The sequence below is a fragment of the Pelodiscus sinensis genome, chromosome 1 (genome assembly GCF_049634645.1).
Source record: "Pelodiscus sinensis isolate JC-2024 chromosome 1, ASM4963464v1, whole genome shotgun sequence".
Taxonomy (NCBI): domain Eukaryota; kingdom Metazoa; phylum Chordata; order Testudines; family Trionychidae; genus Pelodiscus; species Pelodiscus sinensis.
The window spans coordinates 3,658,522-3,677,928 of record NC_134711.1 but is presented as its reverse complement, the minus strand read 5'-3'; the positions used below and the strand labels follow the sequence as shown (position 1 = coordinate 3,677,928).

General features: G+C 50.1%; 2 protein-coding genes across 5 annotated transcripts in view; one reads left to right on the top strand and one right to left on the bottom strand.

Annotated features, from left to right (window-relative positions):
- Positions 1-8,200, top strand: part of MEST (mesoderm specific transcript) — a 35,068-nt gene extending 26,868 nt beyond the window's left edge. For 2 of the 4 annotated variants that reach the window (XM_075925210.1, XM_075925227.1), the window contains exons 10-12: positions 51-127; positions 1,674-1,737; positions 7,819-8,200. In XM_075925210.1, the coding sequence (XP_075781325.1) occupies positions 51-127; positions 1,674-1,737; positions 7,819-8,074 (397 nt within the window). In that variant the 3' untranslated portion in view covers positions 8,075-8,200. Of the gene's footprint in view, positions 1-50; positions 128-1,673; positions 1,738-5,146; positions 6,809-7,818 lie in introns of those variants that run through there. The other 2 variants (XM_006120316.4, XR_012902935.1) reach the window with 2 other exon arrangements.
- Positions 6,757-19,407, bottom strand: part of COPG2 (coat protein complex I subunit gamma 2) — a 38,739-nt gene continuing 26,088 nt past the window's right edge. The window contains exons 16-24 of the mRNA XM_075925202.1: positions 18,897-19,000; positions 18,017-18,142; positions 16,979-17,041; positions 16,390-16,529; positions 15,829-16,000; positions 10,949-11,046; positions 8,712-8,850; positions 8,195-8,293; positions 6,757-7,200 (exon numbers count right to left, since the gene is read on the bottom strand). Coding sequence (XP_075781317.1) covers positions 7,070-7,200; positions 8,195-8,293; positions 8,712-8,850; positions 10,949-11,046; positions 15,829-16,000; positions 16,390-16,529; positions 16,979-17,041; positions 18,017-18,142; positions 18,897-19,000 — 1,072 coding nt within the window. The 3' untranslated portion in view covers positions 6,757-7,069. The remainder of the gene's footprint in view (positions 7,201-8,194; positions 8,294-8,711; positions 8,851-10,948; positions 11,047-15,828; positions 16,001-16,389; positions 16,530-16,978; positions 17,042-18,016; positions 18,143-18,896; positions 19,001-19,407) is intronic.

Below are 19,407 nucleotides of genomic sequence, written 5' to 3'. Positions count from 1 at the left end.
TTTGTTTGATCAAGCCCTGTCATCTCGCTAACGAGCCACTTGTCCTTTAGTATTTTACAGTATATAAACCAAAGAAAGAAGCACAGAGACCGTTGGGTTGGGGCTCTGACATCCACCTCTGTCCCATGTAAGTAGGAAAGAGTTTCCTTTGTGTGTGTATGTGTCCCCTTGCAGAACTGTCCCTTGCTGCTTGGATTTCTTTTCCCTGCACACTCGCGCTGGAGTTACCAAATACAGGGACTGGGGGCCCTGCTGGCATTGAAGGTTTTGAAGGGCCCAGGTGTCAGCCTTGTTTGCTGCCTGCTGCTGGTTGCTGACATGTCAGACGGGAGCTCTCGGAAGGGATTTGAATGAGCCCTGGAGACGGTTTGGTGAGGGCCAGTAGTGTGGAAATGCCCAGACGTGATTGGCCGGCGATACTGGTTCAGGGAGGGGAATGAGCCATAGAGCCTGGAACGTGAGGATAAAGAGCTCGAGTGTGATTCACAGGCATGTGGAAGCCAGTGGCAGGATGGTAACCCAGATAATTCTCGTGTAAGCAAATTCCTTTGAGGCACCTTGGATCCTGTTGCAGATCTCTAAAGGCTGCTGGGGGTGTCCGGTTTGCCCTGAAAAGCCCACGCCCTTCTCAAACGTGGGAGAATCTTCAGGCCCCAGGGAAAGGGTGGGATGTTCGTTTCAGAGGAAGCTGCCTTGAGCATCTTCTGACTCTTCCTTTTTAAAGGACTGATCAGACCCACTAGGAAAAAGCTCCTATGACTTTCCCCAGAGCTTCCTGTGACTTTATTATAGGTCCCTCGTTTCCTCTGCTTGGCCTTGATATGTGGGGAGGCAGAGGAGGGAGTTTGCTGAGAAAGTAGCTTCGTTGTGTGCAGTGTGCGGTGGGAAGGGCAGCACAACGAGCCAGGGTGGTTAATCTGACTGAGCGCTTTCTCCCAGTGTATTGTCATTCCCTGCTGTTAAACACCCACCAGCCAGCCCCAGGAGATGGCTGCATTTCGGTGGAGGGTGGAGAACCTTGTGAGCCCACAGCTCTACCTGAGATTTGAGATCCAAGAGGGAAAAGAGCAGGGAACCCCCTACTGGCCACAGGTGCACTGGCATACAGTTGCCTTGTGATGGTCTCACTTGCTCTCATTTCTGTACAGGTGTGTACTCGAAGGCACCTTTACACCAGTAACCTGCCCCCACACTACGGCTGTGCTGCTTTCACTAAATCGGTGTGAAGCATTGGTCTGTGCGAGCAGACAAACCCAGAGGGGGCCTGACTTTCTTGTGCGGCGTGCGAGAGGCTCATGCTTGAATATTCACTTGTGCGCAGCCTCTGTACTCGGGCCAGGCTTGCGCGTTACACTTTGACACGGGTTGTGCCTGGCAGTTCCCCCTAGATGTGCTCAACACAAACAGTCCCTTAGTTTCCAGAGCACTGAACTCCCACCCTCCTACGCGCAGTGCGACAGCTGGGTACCAGCTGTGCTGGCCATGCTCCCTGGTTCCCGCACCACTACCCCCCACCCCCGCATTGCTTACAACTAGTCTGTGCCCTTGTGAGAACATAGGTCTGAGGCAGAACGGTTCTCACCTCTCCCATGGCTGCTGGCTTTACTGAGATCTCTTGCTAGGTAACCGTTCTGTGCATGTGGACAGCTTTCTTTGTGCTCTTCCTCTTCCAGTGCATCTAATCTATGGGCCTTTGGATCCTGTGAATCCATATCCAGAGTTTCTTCAGCTCTACAAGTAAGTTTCAGTGCCTCATTTTAAGCACAGCTGGAGACTGTGTTTTGCTGCTTTCTTGAAAGCACTGAGAGCTGCTGTTCCAGCCCTTCTCAACCACCACTCCAATGACTTGAGTTTCGAATCGAAGCGTGTTGTCCATTTGAAAATGCCAGCGCTGTACAGAGATTGAGAAGCCCACGCTCATTCAATGAGTCAGTGTTTGTGGGAACTCAGGGAGAAATGGGAATCTCCCTCTGCTGAACGGGAAAGAATCTCTTGGGGGAAGAGGAGAGTTCCAGTCTGGTGTGGCTTCCATTTGGGATAAACTCTAGTCTGAGCATGATCTGAGGCTAGTATTGGTCCACGCCTCCCTGTTCATGATCAGGTAAAACATGCCTGAAAGGTTTGAGGCGTTTCTAGTAAACTGAAGCAGCAGCTAGCTCGCCTCCTGGGCTTGTTTCTGGCCGTGGATGCTTGAGATGGGCGCTCTCTCACTCAGTGTAAGTAAGAGATGTTCAACCACCCTACACTATGGTAGTGGTTTTCAACGTCTGGGCTGCATGAGGCCCCATTAGTGCACAGCTGCAGCCCAGCTGTGTGCTAAAGCCCACAACCTGTGGGGTCAGAGGTGTGGGCTGCCCCCTTGCCTAGTGCAGCCACCCTGCCTGGAGTGGTGGGGCTTTGGGTCACTGCCCCACAAAGTAGAGTCTGGCGTTGGGCTTGCACTGTTCTCAACCGCCTGGCCCCACCTAGCATGGCCCAGGATCAGGGCTGCCCTGCCTTGTTACCTAGCCCCACACCATAGGGTGTGGGTTTGGGGCGAGGCTGCCCTGTCGTCCAGCTCTGTGCCATGAGATCTGGGGTCAGGGCTTCCCTGCTCGGCCCTACTCCCTGGCCCCATGCAGCAGCCCATAATGATAACAGGTTGAGAACTACTGCCCAAGGGGTACAGCGAGCTCTTCTGAGGGTACATCAGCTCACCTAGAGATTTACATACTTTTGCAACAGGCTACATAAAAAACACTAACAAAGTCAGTTCAGACTAAAAATGTCATGCAGATGACTTGTTTATATTGCTCTACTGTATCCTGAAGTGTAAGTACAATTGTTTTTATTTTATAATTACATGGTAAAATAAGAACATAAGAATGGCCATACTGGGTCAGACCAAAGATTCATCTAGCCCAGTAGCCTGTCTGACAACAGTAGCCAGCGCCAAGTGCCCCGGAGGGGATGGACCAAAGACAATGATCAAGCGATTTGTCTTGTGCCATCCATCTCCAGCCTCTGATAAGAGGCCAGGGACACCATTCCTACCCCCTGGCAAATAGCCTTTTATGGACCTAACCTCCAGGAAATTATCTAGCTTCTCTTTAAACTCTGTTATAGTCCTAGCCTTCACAGCCTCCTCTGGCAAGGAGTTCCACAGGTTGACTAGGCACTGTGTGAAGAACTTTCGCTTATTAGTTTTAAACCTGCTACCCATTAATTTCATTTGGTGTCCTCTAGTCCTTATATTATGGAAACTAATGAATAACTTTTCTTTTCACACTCTCCATACCACTCATGATTTTATAGACCTCTATCATATCCCCCCTCAGTTTCCTCTTTTCCAAACTGAAAAGTCCCAGTCGCTTTAGCCTCTCCTCATATGGGATCTGTTCCAAACCCCTAATCATTTTAGTTGCCCTTTTCTGAACCCTTTCCAAGGCCAAAATATATTTTTTGAGGTGAAGAAACCACATCTGTACTCAGTACTCAAGATGGGGGTGTTCCACAGTTTTATACAGGGGCAGTAAGATAGTGTGTCTTATTAAGAAAGGGATAGAAAGTAATTCCTAACATTCTACTTGCCTTTTTGACTGCCGCAGCACAGCGTGCGGACGTTTTCAGAGAACTATCCACGATAATGCCAAGATCTCTTCCCTGATTGGTCATAGCCAAATTAGCCCCCTTCATTATATGTATAGTTGGGGTTATTTTTCCCCAATGTGCATTACTTTACACTTATCCACATTAAACTTCATTTGCCATTTTGTTGCCAAATCGCTTAGTTTTGTGAGATCTTTTTGAAGTTCTTCAGTCTGCTTCTGTCTTGACTATCTTGAACAGCTTAGTATCATCTGCAAACTTTACTACCTCACTGCTTGCCCCTTTCTCTAGATCATTTATGAATAAGTTGAATAGGATTGATCCTAGGCCTGACCCTTTGGGGAAACCCTCTCCATTCTGAAAATTTACCATTTATTCCTACCCTTTGTTTCCTGTCTTTTAACCAGTTCTCAGTCCATGAAAGGATCTTCCCTCTTATCCCATGACAATTTACACAAGAGCCTTTAGTGAGGGACCTGAAAATCTAAGGGATTCTGAATCTAAGGGATTCTAAAGGGATTCTGAAAATTTAAGTATACTATATCTACTGGATCCCCCTTGTCTGCATGTTTGTTAACCCCTTCAAAGAACTCTAATAGATTAGTAAGACATGATTTCCCTTTACAGAAACACGTTGACTTTTGCCCAACAAATTATGTTCTTCTACGTGCCTGACAATTTTATTCTTAACTATTGTTTTAACTAATTTGCCTGGTACTGACATTAGATTTACCGGTCTGTAATTGCCGGGATCACCTCTAGAGCCTTTTTAAATATTGGTGTCACGTTCGCTATCTTCCAGTCAGTAGGTATGGAAGACGATTTAAACGAGTCAACAATTTTCCTATCCTAGTGGGCTGTGACCCTTTTGTGCCTGAGCAAGTAGTTGTTCAGTAAGGTGAAATTAGAAGGTACCCCAGATACATCAGAATCCACTAGCCTGAAAAGGTTGAGAGCTGCTGTTCTATGGGGACCCTCACCTGAAAAAAATCTTTCCTCGGGCCTTCAGACAGCATCTCTAAGCACATCAGAACCAAGCTCCCTCCAGCCCAGGACACACTAACCAAAAGCAGCACCAGCCCCTGCCCATGCTGCAGCTTCCACTGCTGCATTGATCAATGCCCAACACAACCCCCATCCGTGCACTTTCCAAGATCCCTAGGTTCCATACGTGCTGTCCTAGTCAGGGTGGGGGGAGACCTCATCCAGGGCACTGAATGTGCCAGTAGCTACTACATGGATGAAACCAGACAATCCCCCTGTTCAAGTGAATGGACAGGCCAGTGAATAAAAGACAAAAGCAGCCTCTCACCACCTGCAAGGGCCTTTTGGGGGGGCAGTAGAGGGGGCACAGAGCCTGGCAAAAGCCTGCAGACTTAGGGGCTAACCTAAGGCCTGGGTGTTGCATTAAGAATGCCCATACAGGATCCTAGAAGACCTCAGTGCAGTTGTGGGGCCCACTCCACGGCTCAGCAGTCAAAGCCTAGTCAGATTACGTGTCTGCTCCAGCCTGCCTCTCTGGGGGCATGCGCTTACCAGTTTGTCATTCGTTCTACAGGAAAGTGCTTCCCATGTCTACAGTCTCTGTTCTGGACGACCACATTAGCCACTATCCACAGCTCGAAGATCCAACGGGCTTCCTGAATGCATACTTGAGCTTCATCAACTCCTTCTGAGCAGCTCTGTGGTCTTCCCCTCTCATGCTCTGGCTTAGTGGGGTTCACTGTAGGAACCATGGCATTGAGGAGAGATCCTGGCTTTATTTCCTGACCTGACAACTCTCCTGTCCTGTGTGGGTATGTTAGACTGCGGCATCTGTGCACGGAACTAAATCCACTGAGTGCTGGGAAGGACTAGCCTGTAGGGAGGCATGAAAGACCATGGGCCTGTTACAGGAAACAGAGTAGCCCTGACATTCCTGGACCTGAGGGTGCTGTTGGGAACTAGTGGTAAGGAAGAGAGAGATCACAAGGGGAGAGGGATGGCACTGTAAATCATGCTATTCCAGGACTCATTTCCTGACCTCATGGCCAGAAGCAGCCCTGCCTATCCTAAAGAGCCAGCATCCCATTCACAAACATGTCAGTTACCTTGTTTCTGGGACAGTAAGAGGCACAGAAGATATTTCTTTTCTCAAAGTGCATTTTAACTGAACTACTGTATAGACCAGCTTCAGGATGGAAAAATACCTTATAAAGCTGTGAACTAGGAGTTAGGTGCCAGGCATTGTTTCCTAATGCTTCATTTGAAGGGCTTGTCTACACAATTAGTGCTCTAATCCGGGCACAAAATCCCTTGTGCGAGTAGTGTAATACTGGGGGATGAGTATTTATCTTGGTAGAAGCAGCTACAGAAGGGCTTTTACAGGCCCAGAATCTCTCCTGACCCACCCAGTAATGTCTGTGGCACTAAAAGGCAAGTTTCCTTAATTATCTAGCCCCTGTTATTAATACCCAGCTCTGGAATGCAACAACAAGAAGCAAATTAATTGGCATTGTAGCCTCACCAGTATGTCTTGAAGAGATACAGAAGATGTATTATAGCCTAGAATCAGTCTGAAACATGAAGTCGATGGCTTTTTACCTGAAGTATTTTCAAATAAATTGTATAGTAGATGTATCTTAGCAATCCTAAAACTGGTTGCCACTAATAAAGTAATAACTACCTACAAACAGATTTATAAAAGGCATTAAAGTGTGTTTAAATACAGCTGAAGTGCTGGCTATGCTGCATACAGAGGCTTTGTTACTACTTTCCATAATATGAAGTCTTCTCCTTAAAAAGGGACCACATTTAACTCAATTTGAGGATAATGGGTCAGAGAGGAGCTCAAAAGTGAAGTTGTGTAATATTTTAAACTCTACCTTTGTTCCAACACAGAGGTTGTTGTATGGCTCTCTCGGCAAGAGGACAATCATCACACAATTGATTGTAAGGGGGATTAAGAACCACTCCTTTTTGCATCGATCCAGATTTCTCATTCCTATCATCCCTTCAAGAGGAAAGGTTTTTCACTAGGGGCTGCTTGTGTTGTACCAAACAGATTTCAGTTGTCAACCCAGGTGACAGTTCTCCCCAGTGAGAAGTATTGTACTTGCAGTTGCTATGGCAAAATTTTTAAAGATTCTATTTTATTATTAACAATTCAGCTACAATTCCACAACTTGAAACTGGAATGATCAATGTTTATTTTCTGTTAATAAAAATATTTGACAATTCAGATTCCAGTTTGTTTTTATCCCCTACCAAGTCTTGTAAAGTCCACAGATGCAATTGGTCAGAGGCCTGTGAAACTGATGACTAGGCTAGGGGGTTTGACCCAGCATTAAGAGTATGTTAGACCAGCCAGAACTGTCATTACTGTAGTATCATACAAAACGATGAATAAAAACTCCATGCAGAAGGTCAGACACAACCAAGCCAGGCTGTTTGAGATCCTGGAGGTGAAATTCCCAACTACAGGTACTGCAAATAGCCTGACTTAGCCTACAGAAGCCAAGATGACATCCACAGGTGTCTCATCCTTGCTCCGGACAGTCACCTGCATGGTCACACCGTCTCCCAGTGCCAGCCTGGACCTCACCAGCACGTCATAGCCGCCTCTGTACACACCTGGGGGCAAAGCAGGGTTTTGCAGAGTAGATTAGTAGTGAGATCACTGACTCAGAGCCCCATCTGGGAATTGACGGCTGTGCAGCCACAGTCCGGAGAATTCAAAAACTAGTGAAAGCTGCGCCCACCTATGGAACGGAGCAAATGCTTCTGGCCAAGTAGCAAGCCTCAGGCACCCACAGATACAGCACAAGAAACAGTGGATTAGACACAGGGCAAGCCCCTGAAGCTGAAGCCCAAATTCTTGCGGTGGCAAGAATTATTCCTGCTACATGGAACCCAGAGCAGCCCTGTTTGGGAGCAAGCACAGCATTTGGCGGGGGTGGAGGGAAAAGCCTCTCACTCAAGTCTCTGCTCCTCACACTGCCCCTTGCCATATCAAGCTCAGGTTTGAGAATGAGCCCGTTTGAATGGTTGGGGCTCCATACACAGCGCTATGGGCTGGGGGTTTCCAAACCCTGTTTACTCATCTTTGCATGTACCAACCCCCACTGGAGTCACTAGGAAGTCTGGGCATGGAGTAGATAAAGCGTCAGAGCCATCAGGTCTGCACGCTAAGTAATGCCGTTAGTTTAATGCAATGTTGTATTTTACAAAGAATGTTTCTGGTCTTTCCAGGGTCCTTCACTGTATGCGGAAGAGGGAGTGTGCTCAAACGGACATCCCTGAAGTGAGAGAGCAAAGCAGGGCTTTAGGGAGCAAGAAAATGCACGAAGGAGCCAAGAAGTGCTCTGGGGTGTGCTGGCTGACCCCTGGAGATGGGCAGGGCGCTTACTCCAAGCATCCCTTTCAGCAAGGGCTCAGGATGCTTCCTGCTGAGAAAAAAGCAGCAAGGCAAGAAGAGAGGGAAGGGTCTAGGCTGAGGTGCACCTAGGCCAGCAGGGCAACATGCTGTTGTCCATAGCTCTGTAATCCAGGGTGTCTCAAGTATCTGGAAACTGCCCCTGAAGCTGAGGAGGAGCATGAAAATAAACCCCCAGTGGTGGGTGCTTACCAGCCAGACACAGCGTGTGGGAATTTTTGTTCTCTGGCACTTTATCAGACCTTTCACACGGCTGCATGCCCAGGAACTTGATGATGTTACCAACAGCTTCTGTATTTACATTTAGAGAGGAAAAAAGGTTATTTCCACAGAGCCTCTGTTCACACTGCGATGCCAAATTTCCTGTGCAGCGAATTCACCGTTGGAGACTGTGCTCCGAGCCAGATGTAGGGGTTAGCCAATCTAGCTCTAACTGGGGTGTGAAGCGGCAGGAACTTGCCAACCTTTCATCACCTCGTCCCCCATAATGAATTGTCACTGAAGCAGGCAACTTGCCCCCAAGCGGCTACTTTTCAGATGGAAAGTGGGTAGTTTCCAAGCCCTTCACTACCACTGGGGGGGGCTGGGGGGGGGGGGGGCGGGAGAGACAAATCTATTAGGTCCCAGATGCATCTTTCCCCAAACCTCTCCCACCCTGCTCCTTCAGCTGAACAGCCCTGTCTGTTAGAAGGAGAAGGAATGGTCTCACCATCAAGTGTTTTAATTGAACTGAGCGCAAAGGTTTCCTCTTTCTCAAAGTCGTCTCCCACTTCCTCCCAGGCAGCTGCGAAGTTGGGCTTTAGGACCTTCTGAATATGGTCGGACACGGTTACCTCCAGGTCTTCCAGCTGGCAGAGAAACAAGGGAGAATTTAGGCTGCGCAGAATCTCGCACGAGAGGATCTTCCCTTTGAGCTGCAGGGCTGATTTCCAGCGGGGACAGATGGACTCACGCTAGCTCAGGCCCAGTTAGTGCACTAAAACCAGCAGTGCAGCCTCCATGGCGGGGCAGAGCAGCTCCCTGCACACGTGCGGAGGGTCTGAGATAGGACTGTGCTCAGGGCGGCTAGCCCAGTCTGCCGCTCACAGCAACACTTGAAATCCCACTCGCTTGGCCAGGGCTAATGCACAGACGTCTGACAGCTGCCAACGTCATGGGCCGCGTGACGCATCCGCTTTGGGGGTGGGGAAGAGACAGCAGCACAGGATAGAGTCAGAACTGGCCCAGCCCCAGGGTACTAGCCTCGTTTCAGAGGCCACCTGCAGTTCTGCATGCGCATGAAGGCCTAGAAAGCAGAAGCCAAGTAACGCTGGCGGGGAGGTTATGAGCAGGGCTTGACTTACAAACGCAGGGGAGCAAAACGAATGCACTAGCAACCAAGCAGGCTTCACCTGGAGGTCACATTCTAGAGCCTATTCTACATCTAGGGCAGTGGTCACCAACCGGGCCGTCACTGGTCGACCAGGGGGGAGGGGGAGGGGGAGGTATTCCAGTCACTCGCGATAGGCAGGCTCCCTACCTGCCACGGCTCATTGGCTGTTCCCAGGAGCGGCCAGCATGGCCCCATGTGTGGGGCAGAGGGGAGGAGCCTTGGCACGCAGCTCCCATTGGCTGGGAACAGGAAACTGGCCAATGGGAGCTGATGGAGGCAGTGCCAGGACTCATGTGATCCCCCCCCCCCCCCCCCTCCCGGGAGCAGCTGCCACCAAAGGAGAGGAGCAAGGTGCCACTGTTCCCAGGAGCCATCACTCTGCACCGGCAGCTTCTCCTGGCCGAGCAGCTGCACCGCCCCCAGCTGCGTCTCCTGTCCCGTGTTTACAGCCCCCCTGGCAGAAGCTGCTGGCGCAGGCTCCTGGGAGCAGCAGGGCCGCAGCGTCCCCTGGGAGCAGCGCCCTGCGGAGCAGCGGATACCAACGTGTGTCTGTGAGTAGGCGTCTGTATCTGTGCAGGGCTCTAGTGTGGGGGTAGGGCCAGCCAGGGTGCCTCTGTCTGCTGTGCCCCTCCAGCTTCTCAGCCCTGGATACCCCCCCAGAACCAGCACCCCAAAACCCACCCTGACCCCCCTCCTAGAGTCAACATCCATCCCCTCTCTTGCACGCTGAACCCCCATGCAGCTGCCCAAGCCCTGATCCCCTTCTCCGAGTCAGCACTCCAAGCCCCAGCCCTGCCCCCTACCAGAGCCAGCACCCAAACCTCCCCTTCTGCCCCCAATCCCTCTGCCGAATTCCACCCTCCTGCCCCAGCCCAGTAAAAGTGAGCAAGGGTGGGGGAAGAGTGAATGACCGGGGGGGAGGGGTTGAAGTGAGTGGGGCAGGGTAGATCTTCCGTTGCCCTTAAATTCCAGAAGTGATCCTGGACATACAAAAGTTGGGGACACTGATCTAGGGAAAGTCTGAGCCGGAGTAGTTGCTCTGTACGTCAACTCACACCCCTCTCTGCACAGGGCACAACGCACAGTACAGGCAAAGGTTCAGGGAGGGTGGGACAGGGTCACACAAAGATTAACAAAGGGCCCATAAATAGAGTCCTGGCACAAAGACCTGGCAGCTCGAGGTTTTAAGAGACATTAACGAGGCAAAGGGTGATCAGCCAGCAGGATTCCAGACAGAAAGATGACAGAAAAGAGCAGGGGGCAGGGAAGACACAAAAGGAAATGAGGGCAGAGCAACCAGCAGCCCACAGGGACAGGAAGACACTCAGCAGAGCCAACAGGATCGCTGTGACCCTGGGCAATGTGTGTGGCTCTCAAAGCCGGCCAGTGCACACAGTGTAGGACTCTGGTGGGGATTTTAAAGGGCCTGGGGTTCTGGCGGCCACCATAGTAGCTGGGAGTCTGGGGCTCTTTAGAATCACCAGGCCGGGGCAATTGTCCTCCCCCGCCCCCCCACTTCCCCTGGTTGGCGGACCTGCTCATGCTCTAGGTGCAGCAAACAAATGTGAACTTACCACATATTCATCGTCATAGCCATCGTCCTCTGGCACCCCCGTGTTTGGGTTGCAGTCTCGGACTGTGAATTTCATCGTGCAGCTGAACGTACAAGCGACTGGGGAAAAGGCAGAGAATCAGAAGCAAAGTTTGTGTCTGTACTGAGTGCGGAGCCCTCTTTCCCGTAAAGGGACTAGCAGTAGCACCGCACGGATGATCTCGCCCGCCAAGGAGCAGATGAAGCAGGTTCCCCAGATAGTGTGGGAATAAACCCCAAGGGAAGGTTCCCAGATAGGGCCTATCCAGAAATGAAAGCACACTGGAGCCAGGCAATATCCTCTGGAGTCCGATCCGACAGGCGTTCCTAGCCTTTGGAAGCCAGCCCAACCACTGCCATGGTCTGCCACAGATTATGATCGAAAACCTCAACTCCAGCTCGTCCCAATTCTAAAAGTTCCCACCGGCATAAAAGTAACAGAAAAAAATCCAGTCCCAGACACAAACGTAACCAGGTTAAACGAACCTCCAGCCCCATGACACTTTTCGTGTGAAGGAAAGGCAAAAGTCTCTCAATCCCCTAGAGCGGTGGGTTTAACCCAGTTAACTGCACGAGGAAAACTTCTAAATCTCTTCTCTACTTGGCCATACTGTGAGGCCTGACCTGCTGGCCAGTTTCCTGTCTGAATTAGCAGTATGAGCCCTGTCAGTACAGCACTAGGTCTAATACTAGGGATGCTAGAGTGTAACTGACTAACCATGTAATCGATATGCTGGTGCTTACTGGTTCACGGTGTTGGCTGAACTCAGCCGGTTCCTGGGGAGGTGGCTTTGCTGCAGCAGGGCTAGGTGAGCAAGGGCTGCTAGCGCCACTCGGAGGAGGTTTCCTTGCTGCAGGGAAGCTACGCAGCCTGCAGGGAGGCGTCGCTGTGGGCTCTGCCATTTAAAGCTTATTTTAATCAGCTTGATACCGCAGAGCCTGCAGCACGTAACCGTGGCGATTTTCTATAGTTAGTTACTATTTAATCAACTTAACAGCTCACCTGATGAAAGAGGGGATTCTATTCTGGCTCACTCCCTTCTTGAAGAATCACAAAACTGATGATTAAGTGAGTCAAGCCAGGGAGATTGGCACTAATGCAACAATTAAAGGAAACAGTTCAGTGACATGTGGGTACTGTGGCAAGTACAAAGATCACTCCCACCCCGGGCTTTGTTTAGATCTAGGCAGTTCAACAAGAGTTTAGCTGTTGAGTGCATAACAGAATCTAGAAAGAGCGTAGGAAAAACTGGCACAGGCTCAAACAGAACAGTTACTAGACCAAAGACGCCCTAGGGGGCAGGGGATCTAAGACTGAACTCCCTAGGTGGTCTCAACTGGAGACAGGTACCCTTGTCCCTATCACTGTCTGACTATTGGGTTTGATGCTTGGACCACTGGACTCCAAATGAGAAGTGAGAGTGGCTGACACAGCCCAAGCTAATTGGCTCACATTTCATTACAGCTAATCATTGTGTAATCGTTGCAAGGGTACGTCTCTCACAAATCCTGTCTGTGGAAATCCCCTTGACATAGAAGCACAGAATCCCAGGGCTGGAAGAGATCTCAGGAGTCAGTGAGTCCAACCCCCTGCCCAAAGCAGGACCAACCCCAACTCAATCGTCCCAGCCAGGGCTCTGTAAGCTGGGACTTAAACACCTCTAGGGCTTCTCCACTCTCCTAGTGAAATAGTTTTTCCTAATATCCAACCTGGACCCCTCCCACCACAACTTGAGACCATTGCTCCTTGTTCTGCCATCTGTCACCATTGAAACCAGCCTCTCTCCATCCCCTTTGGAGCCCCCCTTCAGGAAGTTGAAGGCTGCTGTCAAATCCCCCCTCACTCTTCTCTTCTGCCGACTAAACAAACCCAAGTCCCTCAGCCTCTCCTTGTAGGTCATGTGCTCCAGCCCCTGAATCATTTTGGTCGCCCTCCGCTGGACCCTCTCCAATGCGTCCACATCCTTTTTGTAGTGGGGGGCCCAGAACTGGACACAATACTCCAGATGTGGCCTCACCAGGGCCGAATAAAGGGGAATAATCACTTCTCTGGATCTGCTGGCAATGCTGCTCCTAATGCAACCTAATATGCCATTAGCCTGCTTGGCTACAAAGGTACCTTGTTGACTCATATCCAGCTTCTCATCCACTGTAACCCCCAGGTCCTTTTCTGCAGAACTATTACTTAGCCAGTCGGTCCCCAGCCTGTACCAATGCTTGGGATTCTTCCCTCCCAAGGGCAGGACTCTACACTTGTCCTTATTGAACCTCATCAGATTTATTTTGGCCTAATCTTCAATTTGTCTAGGTCACTCTGGACCCTCTCTCTACCCTCCAACATGTCTACCTCTCCCCCTAGCTTAGTGTCATCTGCAAACTTGCTGAGGGTGCAATCTAGCCCCTCGGCCAGGTCATTAATAAAGATGTTGAACAAAACCAGCCCTAGAACTGACCCATGGGGCACTCCGCTAGAAACCGACCGACAACCAGACATTGAGCAGTTGATCACTACCCGTCGGGGCCGATAATCTAGCCAGCTTTCTATCCACCTTACAGTCCATTTATCCGATCCATACTTCCTTACCTTGATGGCAAGAATACTGTGGGAGACCGTATCAAAACCTTTGCTAAAGTCAAGGTATATCACATCCACCGACTTCATGTCCGCAGATATGGCCTGGGTTTGCAGCGAATCAATTGTTCTGCTGCTGGGGGCAGAAACAGCTGCCTGCTGTGGTAGCTTTTCAGCAAGGTCTGTTAACCCCTGTTTTGTGACCCAGGGTTTCAGGACAATCTTTGCTGCTAAAGCGCATGTGGCTCAAACAAGAACCGATCCTTGTTGGTTTGCTGAATGTTTCTGACAGGCAGAGAAGAGTAAAATCATTTCCATGGTCAGCAGGGTGGGATTTTGCATTTCCAGTTGGGACGGCACCTGTCTGCTCCTATCCTTCTTTCTAACCCCCCTTTGTATTGACACAGATGCTGTAGTTTACTCTTTAGGGGGCACCGTGGCTACCTCTCCTGAATGTGAGTCTGTAGCTGTGGAAGTGGAGATGGAAAGTTTGGAACGGGTCCCATATGAAGAGAGGTTTAAAAGTCTGGGACTTTTCAGCTTAGAAAAGAGGAAACTAAGGGGGGATATGATAAAAATCTATAAAATCATGACTGGTGTGGAAAAAGTGAATAAGCAAAAGTTATTTACTTATTCCCACAATAGAAGAACTGGGAGTCATCAAATGAAATTAACAGGCAGCAAGTTTTAAAAACAAACAAAAGGAAGTTTTTCTTCACTCAGTGCCGTCAACCTGTGGAACTCCTTGCCAGAGGGTGTGGTGAAGACCAGGACTTTAACAGGGTTCAAAACAGGAGCTAGATAGATTCCTGGAGGTTAGGTCTTTCAATGGCTATTAGCCAGGATGGGTAGGAATGGTGTCCCTAGCCTGTTTGTCTGGAGGTGGGTGACAGAAGAGGGATCACATGAGGATTCCCGGTTGTGTTCCCTCCGTCTGGGGCACCTGCCATTGGCCACTGTCGGCAGACAGGATACTGGGCTGGATGGACCTTTGGTCTGGCCAGATATGGCTGTTCTTATGGAAGTTCCGGAGATAAATAGAACAGCCAGTAAATCACATGCGAGTGACATTCCAGAGGGGTTGGCAAAAAGGGGCCCACTTCCCAAAAAGGAAGTCCAGCAGAGAGCGAAATATCCCTCAAAGGGTGGGGTGGAAATAAGGAATCAGTTTGGATTGGCAATATGAATAGGGCGTGACAGAAAGACACTGCATACATGTAGATAATTAACCAGGAACCCTTTGGTAATTTGTTTCTATTTGGAATGGGTCCCTCTGGGTGGAATTAAGAGGTGGACTGTTACGCCGAGACCTCTTGGTGTTGCACTGACTCCCCCCAACTCCTTTGAGCATGGGCGTGTACCTTGAACGTACGTAACTGTCTGGATGAGTTAATCGAAAGCCCTCCACCTAAGATGGGGGATGTAACCCCCCCACTCCCGAGGAGTTTGGACGGAGCAGAGAGAGGACTTTTGCTGAGACTTGTTTGTACTGTGTGTGCGCATGTGAGGCAAGGCAGAACACAGAGAGTAGAGAGACAGGCAAAAAGCAAGAGAGTGATGAAGCCAGACGGAAGAAGTAGCTGAATGCGCAGCATCCGACCCCGGAAAAACCGTGGGAGAGGTTTTGGGGTCAGGAGATGTGGGCAAGCGGAGAAAAGTGTTCTTGGAGCCGAGAGCAAAGAAGCAGTTTCATGCTATTTGATTCCTCCTGCTGTCAGAGACACGGGCCTTTGTGCATTCTCTATAAACAAAATCATGTCAAAGTACCTATCTGCCATTTCTAGTCCTAGCATTCCCTTGGGCCCCAAACTCTGGCTAGCCATCTGACGAAGTGGGTCTTTGCCCATGAAAGCTTATGCTCCTACACTTCAGTTAGTCTATAAGGTGCCACAGGACTCCTCGCCGCTTTTTCGGATTAAAAAGGGGCTGATTCTGCTCTTATGGTTCCGGCAATGAACACATTTTCCAGTTTGCTGCTCAGGTATCCTCCAGACAAGAAAAACTCAGTTTCCCCTTGTCATTAGCTGCACTGCTCCACCTCCTTTACCCTATTTTTCTTTCAATCATCCAGCATAGTTGTAGGTATTTCTAAGAGTAGATATTATTTTGACTAACTGTAGATCCTACACAAACACCAGTGAAAGCGACATGAAAGACTCCATCATTGTTTTTGGGTTTTAACACACAAGACACAAAACACCTTCAATGCAAATCCTAAGCGTCTTGCCAGGGTCTCTGAGAATTCAGTCAGGCGGCCTACACATGCAAAGCACTATCGTTCCACGTGGTACCTGCAGTGGGATCATCCTGGGGCAGTCGGACGAGAGTGTAGCATATGCCTGGCTGGTTGTAAGGAAGGCTGGCGGCTGGGAAGCAGCGAATCACATCGTAACCCTCCGACGGTTCCATCTGCACCGTGACCCTCTCTAATAACTGGTCGTTTAGGGTGTTCGTGCAGTCGAACTGCAAGAGTGAAGCATAAGGAGGAGGAGACTTGAGTGAGAAACATTTCTATCAAAGCTTGTGAGACCTCTGCCACAGCAGTTCCTTGAACATGAGGAATACCCCCGCTCTTTACCAATCATGCTCTCTGCGATCTTGATGGTGGAGGAACTCTACAGACTTGCTCATATCTCCCCCTCCCGTGATTTTCAGGACAAGTTTGCTCAGCACTTGCCTCGAAACAGAAGGCTGGAGGTCTTGAGGGGTCTTGTACACTCGACTTGTTCACAACTATAGCTCCCACTAGGACAGGATGTTCTTCTCCGGCACACGCTAAACACCAAGGCATTTATGACATACCCAGTCTCTGCAGAGTCCCTTTGGGACTCCAGCAAATGTACTCGCCTTACCTGGAAAACCAGATGATTCGTGAAGATGTGCTTAGTACAGCACACAAAGTATTCGGTTTCCGCCTCTGTAAGTTGCACAGGCTCCGAGGACTTGAACAAGGGACCCAAGCTCTTAAACTCGGGAATGGCCGCCAGTTGTTCTGCACAGAAACAGACGGACAGCTTTGGGCGCTTTCTGGTGACCCGTGAGAGACTCACCCCTTTCCTACTGGCAGCGAAACGCCTGGCACAGCCACGTCTCCCTCCACTGGTCTTCCAGCATCAGAGCAGAGGTGCCCAATTTCCCCTCCCCCCCCCACCAGGAATGAAATGTGTCCATGCCTACGGGGGCTTGGAATCGCAGCCAGGCAGGGGGCTAGAAGGGGAGTCATAGCCAGAGACGGGGGGCCAAGAGGGAAGGTGAGGGGCCAAGCTGCAACCAGGAGCCAGGGCCACAACGGTGACTGGGGGCAGGGGCTGGAGCAGAGCTGGGGGGGGTGCTATCCCCACCCCAGGAGGGCTGGCCCGGGCCCTGCTGTGCCCCCGAGATGTTCCTCTGCAGCCCACACTGCCTTAGAGAACCAACTGGTCTGGTCTGCTCTCCCCATACCTTGGAATATGTCCTGGCGGGACGGAGCAACTCTCTCAGGCTTGCTGGCCACTAGTGCAATTTCTGCAAGAGGAGAAGCAAAGATACTGTGGTAAAGTTCCTCCGAGACTCATTTCAGACCCCACTGAATCTTCCCCGGCACATTCACTAAGCCGTCAGGGCGTTCCACCCATTTTACTGTACGCTGTTTCTCATCCAATTTTTGCTCACACTAATCGATGCATCGCGTCCCTCTTCTCCTCACAATCGGTGACCTCCCAAGGGAAGGGAGATTAATGATTTGGAATCCGATTAATTCCACGGTCTCCCAAGAACAGAGTAGCAGCACACTGGTGCTCTATGAGACGGTAGCCTGTCTTGTGCAGTTCTGCATTCACGCAGCAGAGCTCCGCGGCTGTGCGAGACCCACTAGTTGGAGGAATCGTGGACCTGCATTCCTGATATGTTTGTGAGGCAACACTGCTTAATTCCTGACCGAAGGTGGAGTTCACTTACTGGGATTCATTAATTCCCCCAGCCTGCAAGATCTAATGGAGGGCATGTGAGAATTCTATCCATGTTATTGCGAAAGCACCAGGAGATGAGAAATGCATTAGGCATGAAACTGAAAACTGGCAAAATGATTAAAACATTTTGGTTTATATAGCTCCTCTCATCCTCAGAGCCAGAAGCTGCTCATAAATTATACACATGGCAGCTCTGAAGTGCAGGGACCTCCAGGGCCAAAGGCGGTAGTGAACACTGCTCTGGCGTAGGAGAGAAGAATTTGGGCCAAAGACACTGGGGCAAACCACTTATTCTTATGGAAAATAGCCTGCTCTCCCGTCATCAGACAGCACCTCATCAGACCAAACACCCCAATAGCTACGTGGTGTTAAATGTATCCGTCTCCAAAGAGTGTTGGCTGTTCCGGCCCTGCTGTGACTGGAGCATGCAGCTTTAGGAAGTCCAAGTACTGGGTTCATAACCTTGATACCTGGCCTACGAAGCCAGCCCCTTCTCAAACAGCTGCTACTTAAAGGGAAGCCAGAATGTTACCTGTTCTCTGTTCAAAGACTGGTGCAGTAGCTAATGGAACGGTCTTCATGTCAAAAGGCTTGTCAGAAGGCTCCAGCGTGTACTGGTGCAGGGCTTTCTCCATCCCAGGAACGGAGACCGTCAGCCCTGCAACATACAGGTGGTGAATATACAGAGCGTCTGGGGAGAGAGCATAACCTGCAGTGCTCACTACACGGGCGAGTACTTAGGGCTGCTGCAGAGCAGTCCCAGAGTCTGATCATCAGGCCTGCGCCTCAACTACCTCTCTTACGACATCACGCAAGGAACGCTTTGGAAAGGGCTTGGAGCACCTCTCGGTTGGGCTGCGGCACTGCTGGATGCATGGAACAGTGTGGCCCAAATGCAGCCCAGGTTTAGTTTAAGAGAAGATGGCAAACCACAGTTTAGCTCCGTGGTGAGCAGGGCACTGCAAATGCCTCCCGATGTTAATGGGCTTAGAAAGGCTGCTCTGAACAAGGCAGGGAGAGAGAACCGGTGCACAGAGGGCCCCTGAGGATTGACACACAGCATGAATACATCTCCTAGGAGTGGCAAACTGTCCTGCAAATACACAATGTCTTAATAATAAATCCACTGCACACAACATTCCCTCCAAGGTCCCCAAAGCACTTCATGAGCAATGGGGGATAAGAACCTGGTCCAAAGTCCCACAGCACAGCAGTGCTGGAAACAGAACCCAGGAGTCCTGAGTACTAATGCCTACGCTCTAGCCACTAGACATTACTCCCTCTGCAACTATACATTAAGTAGCATTCAGGTACTTTACTGAGCAGTGTTAACACCACACAGTTTGGCTGCCACTGTAAGAAAAGTGCAGTTCTCTCGGACGACCAGTGCTGTGCTCGTTTCTATTACCAACCATTAAAGATATAGGCAGCGTTCAGTGCAATCTGTCTCTGCTGAAGCACGTTCAGGTAAAATGTTGCTCTGTCGCGAACTTCGTCATCGCTGTCCATCATACACCTGTTGGGGAAAGGAATGCGCTGCGATCAAAATCCAGCATGATGGAAGAAACACTGGACTGGACACTGCAATGCTCACCAAACCCTGCTGATTGATTTACAGATTACACGGGGGAAAAACACCTCACACTGTATTATAGTTGTGATCTATTGTTATATTTTAGAGGTGCGAGATTTGTGCCATCCCCCAGACCTGTAAAATATTAAAATCAAAGTCTGCGTGGCACAGCTATTCACTCTGCTGTCTTGTGGACACAAGAGTCCTCTTTGTTATGTGCGTGGCAGTCACTTAGCATTCATACTCAAGTGTAGCATAGGAAACCCTCGCCTGCAAACGCTGGGAGCCACCCTCCCCTCGCCGTGACAGGAAACCCACGCACACCAGGAACCGCAAATAGCGAGCTCACA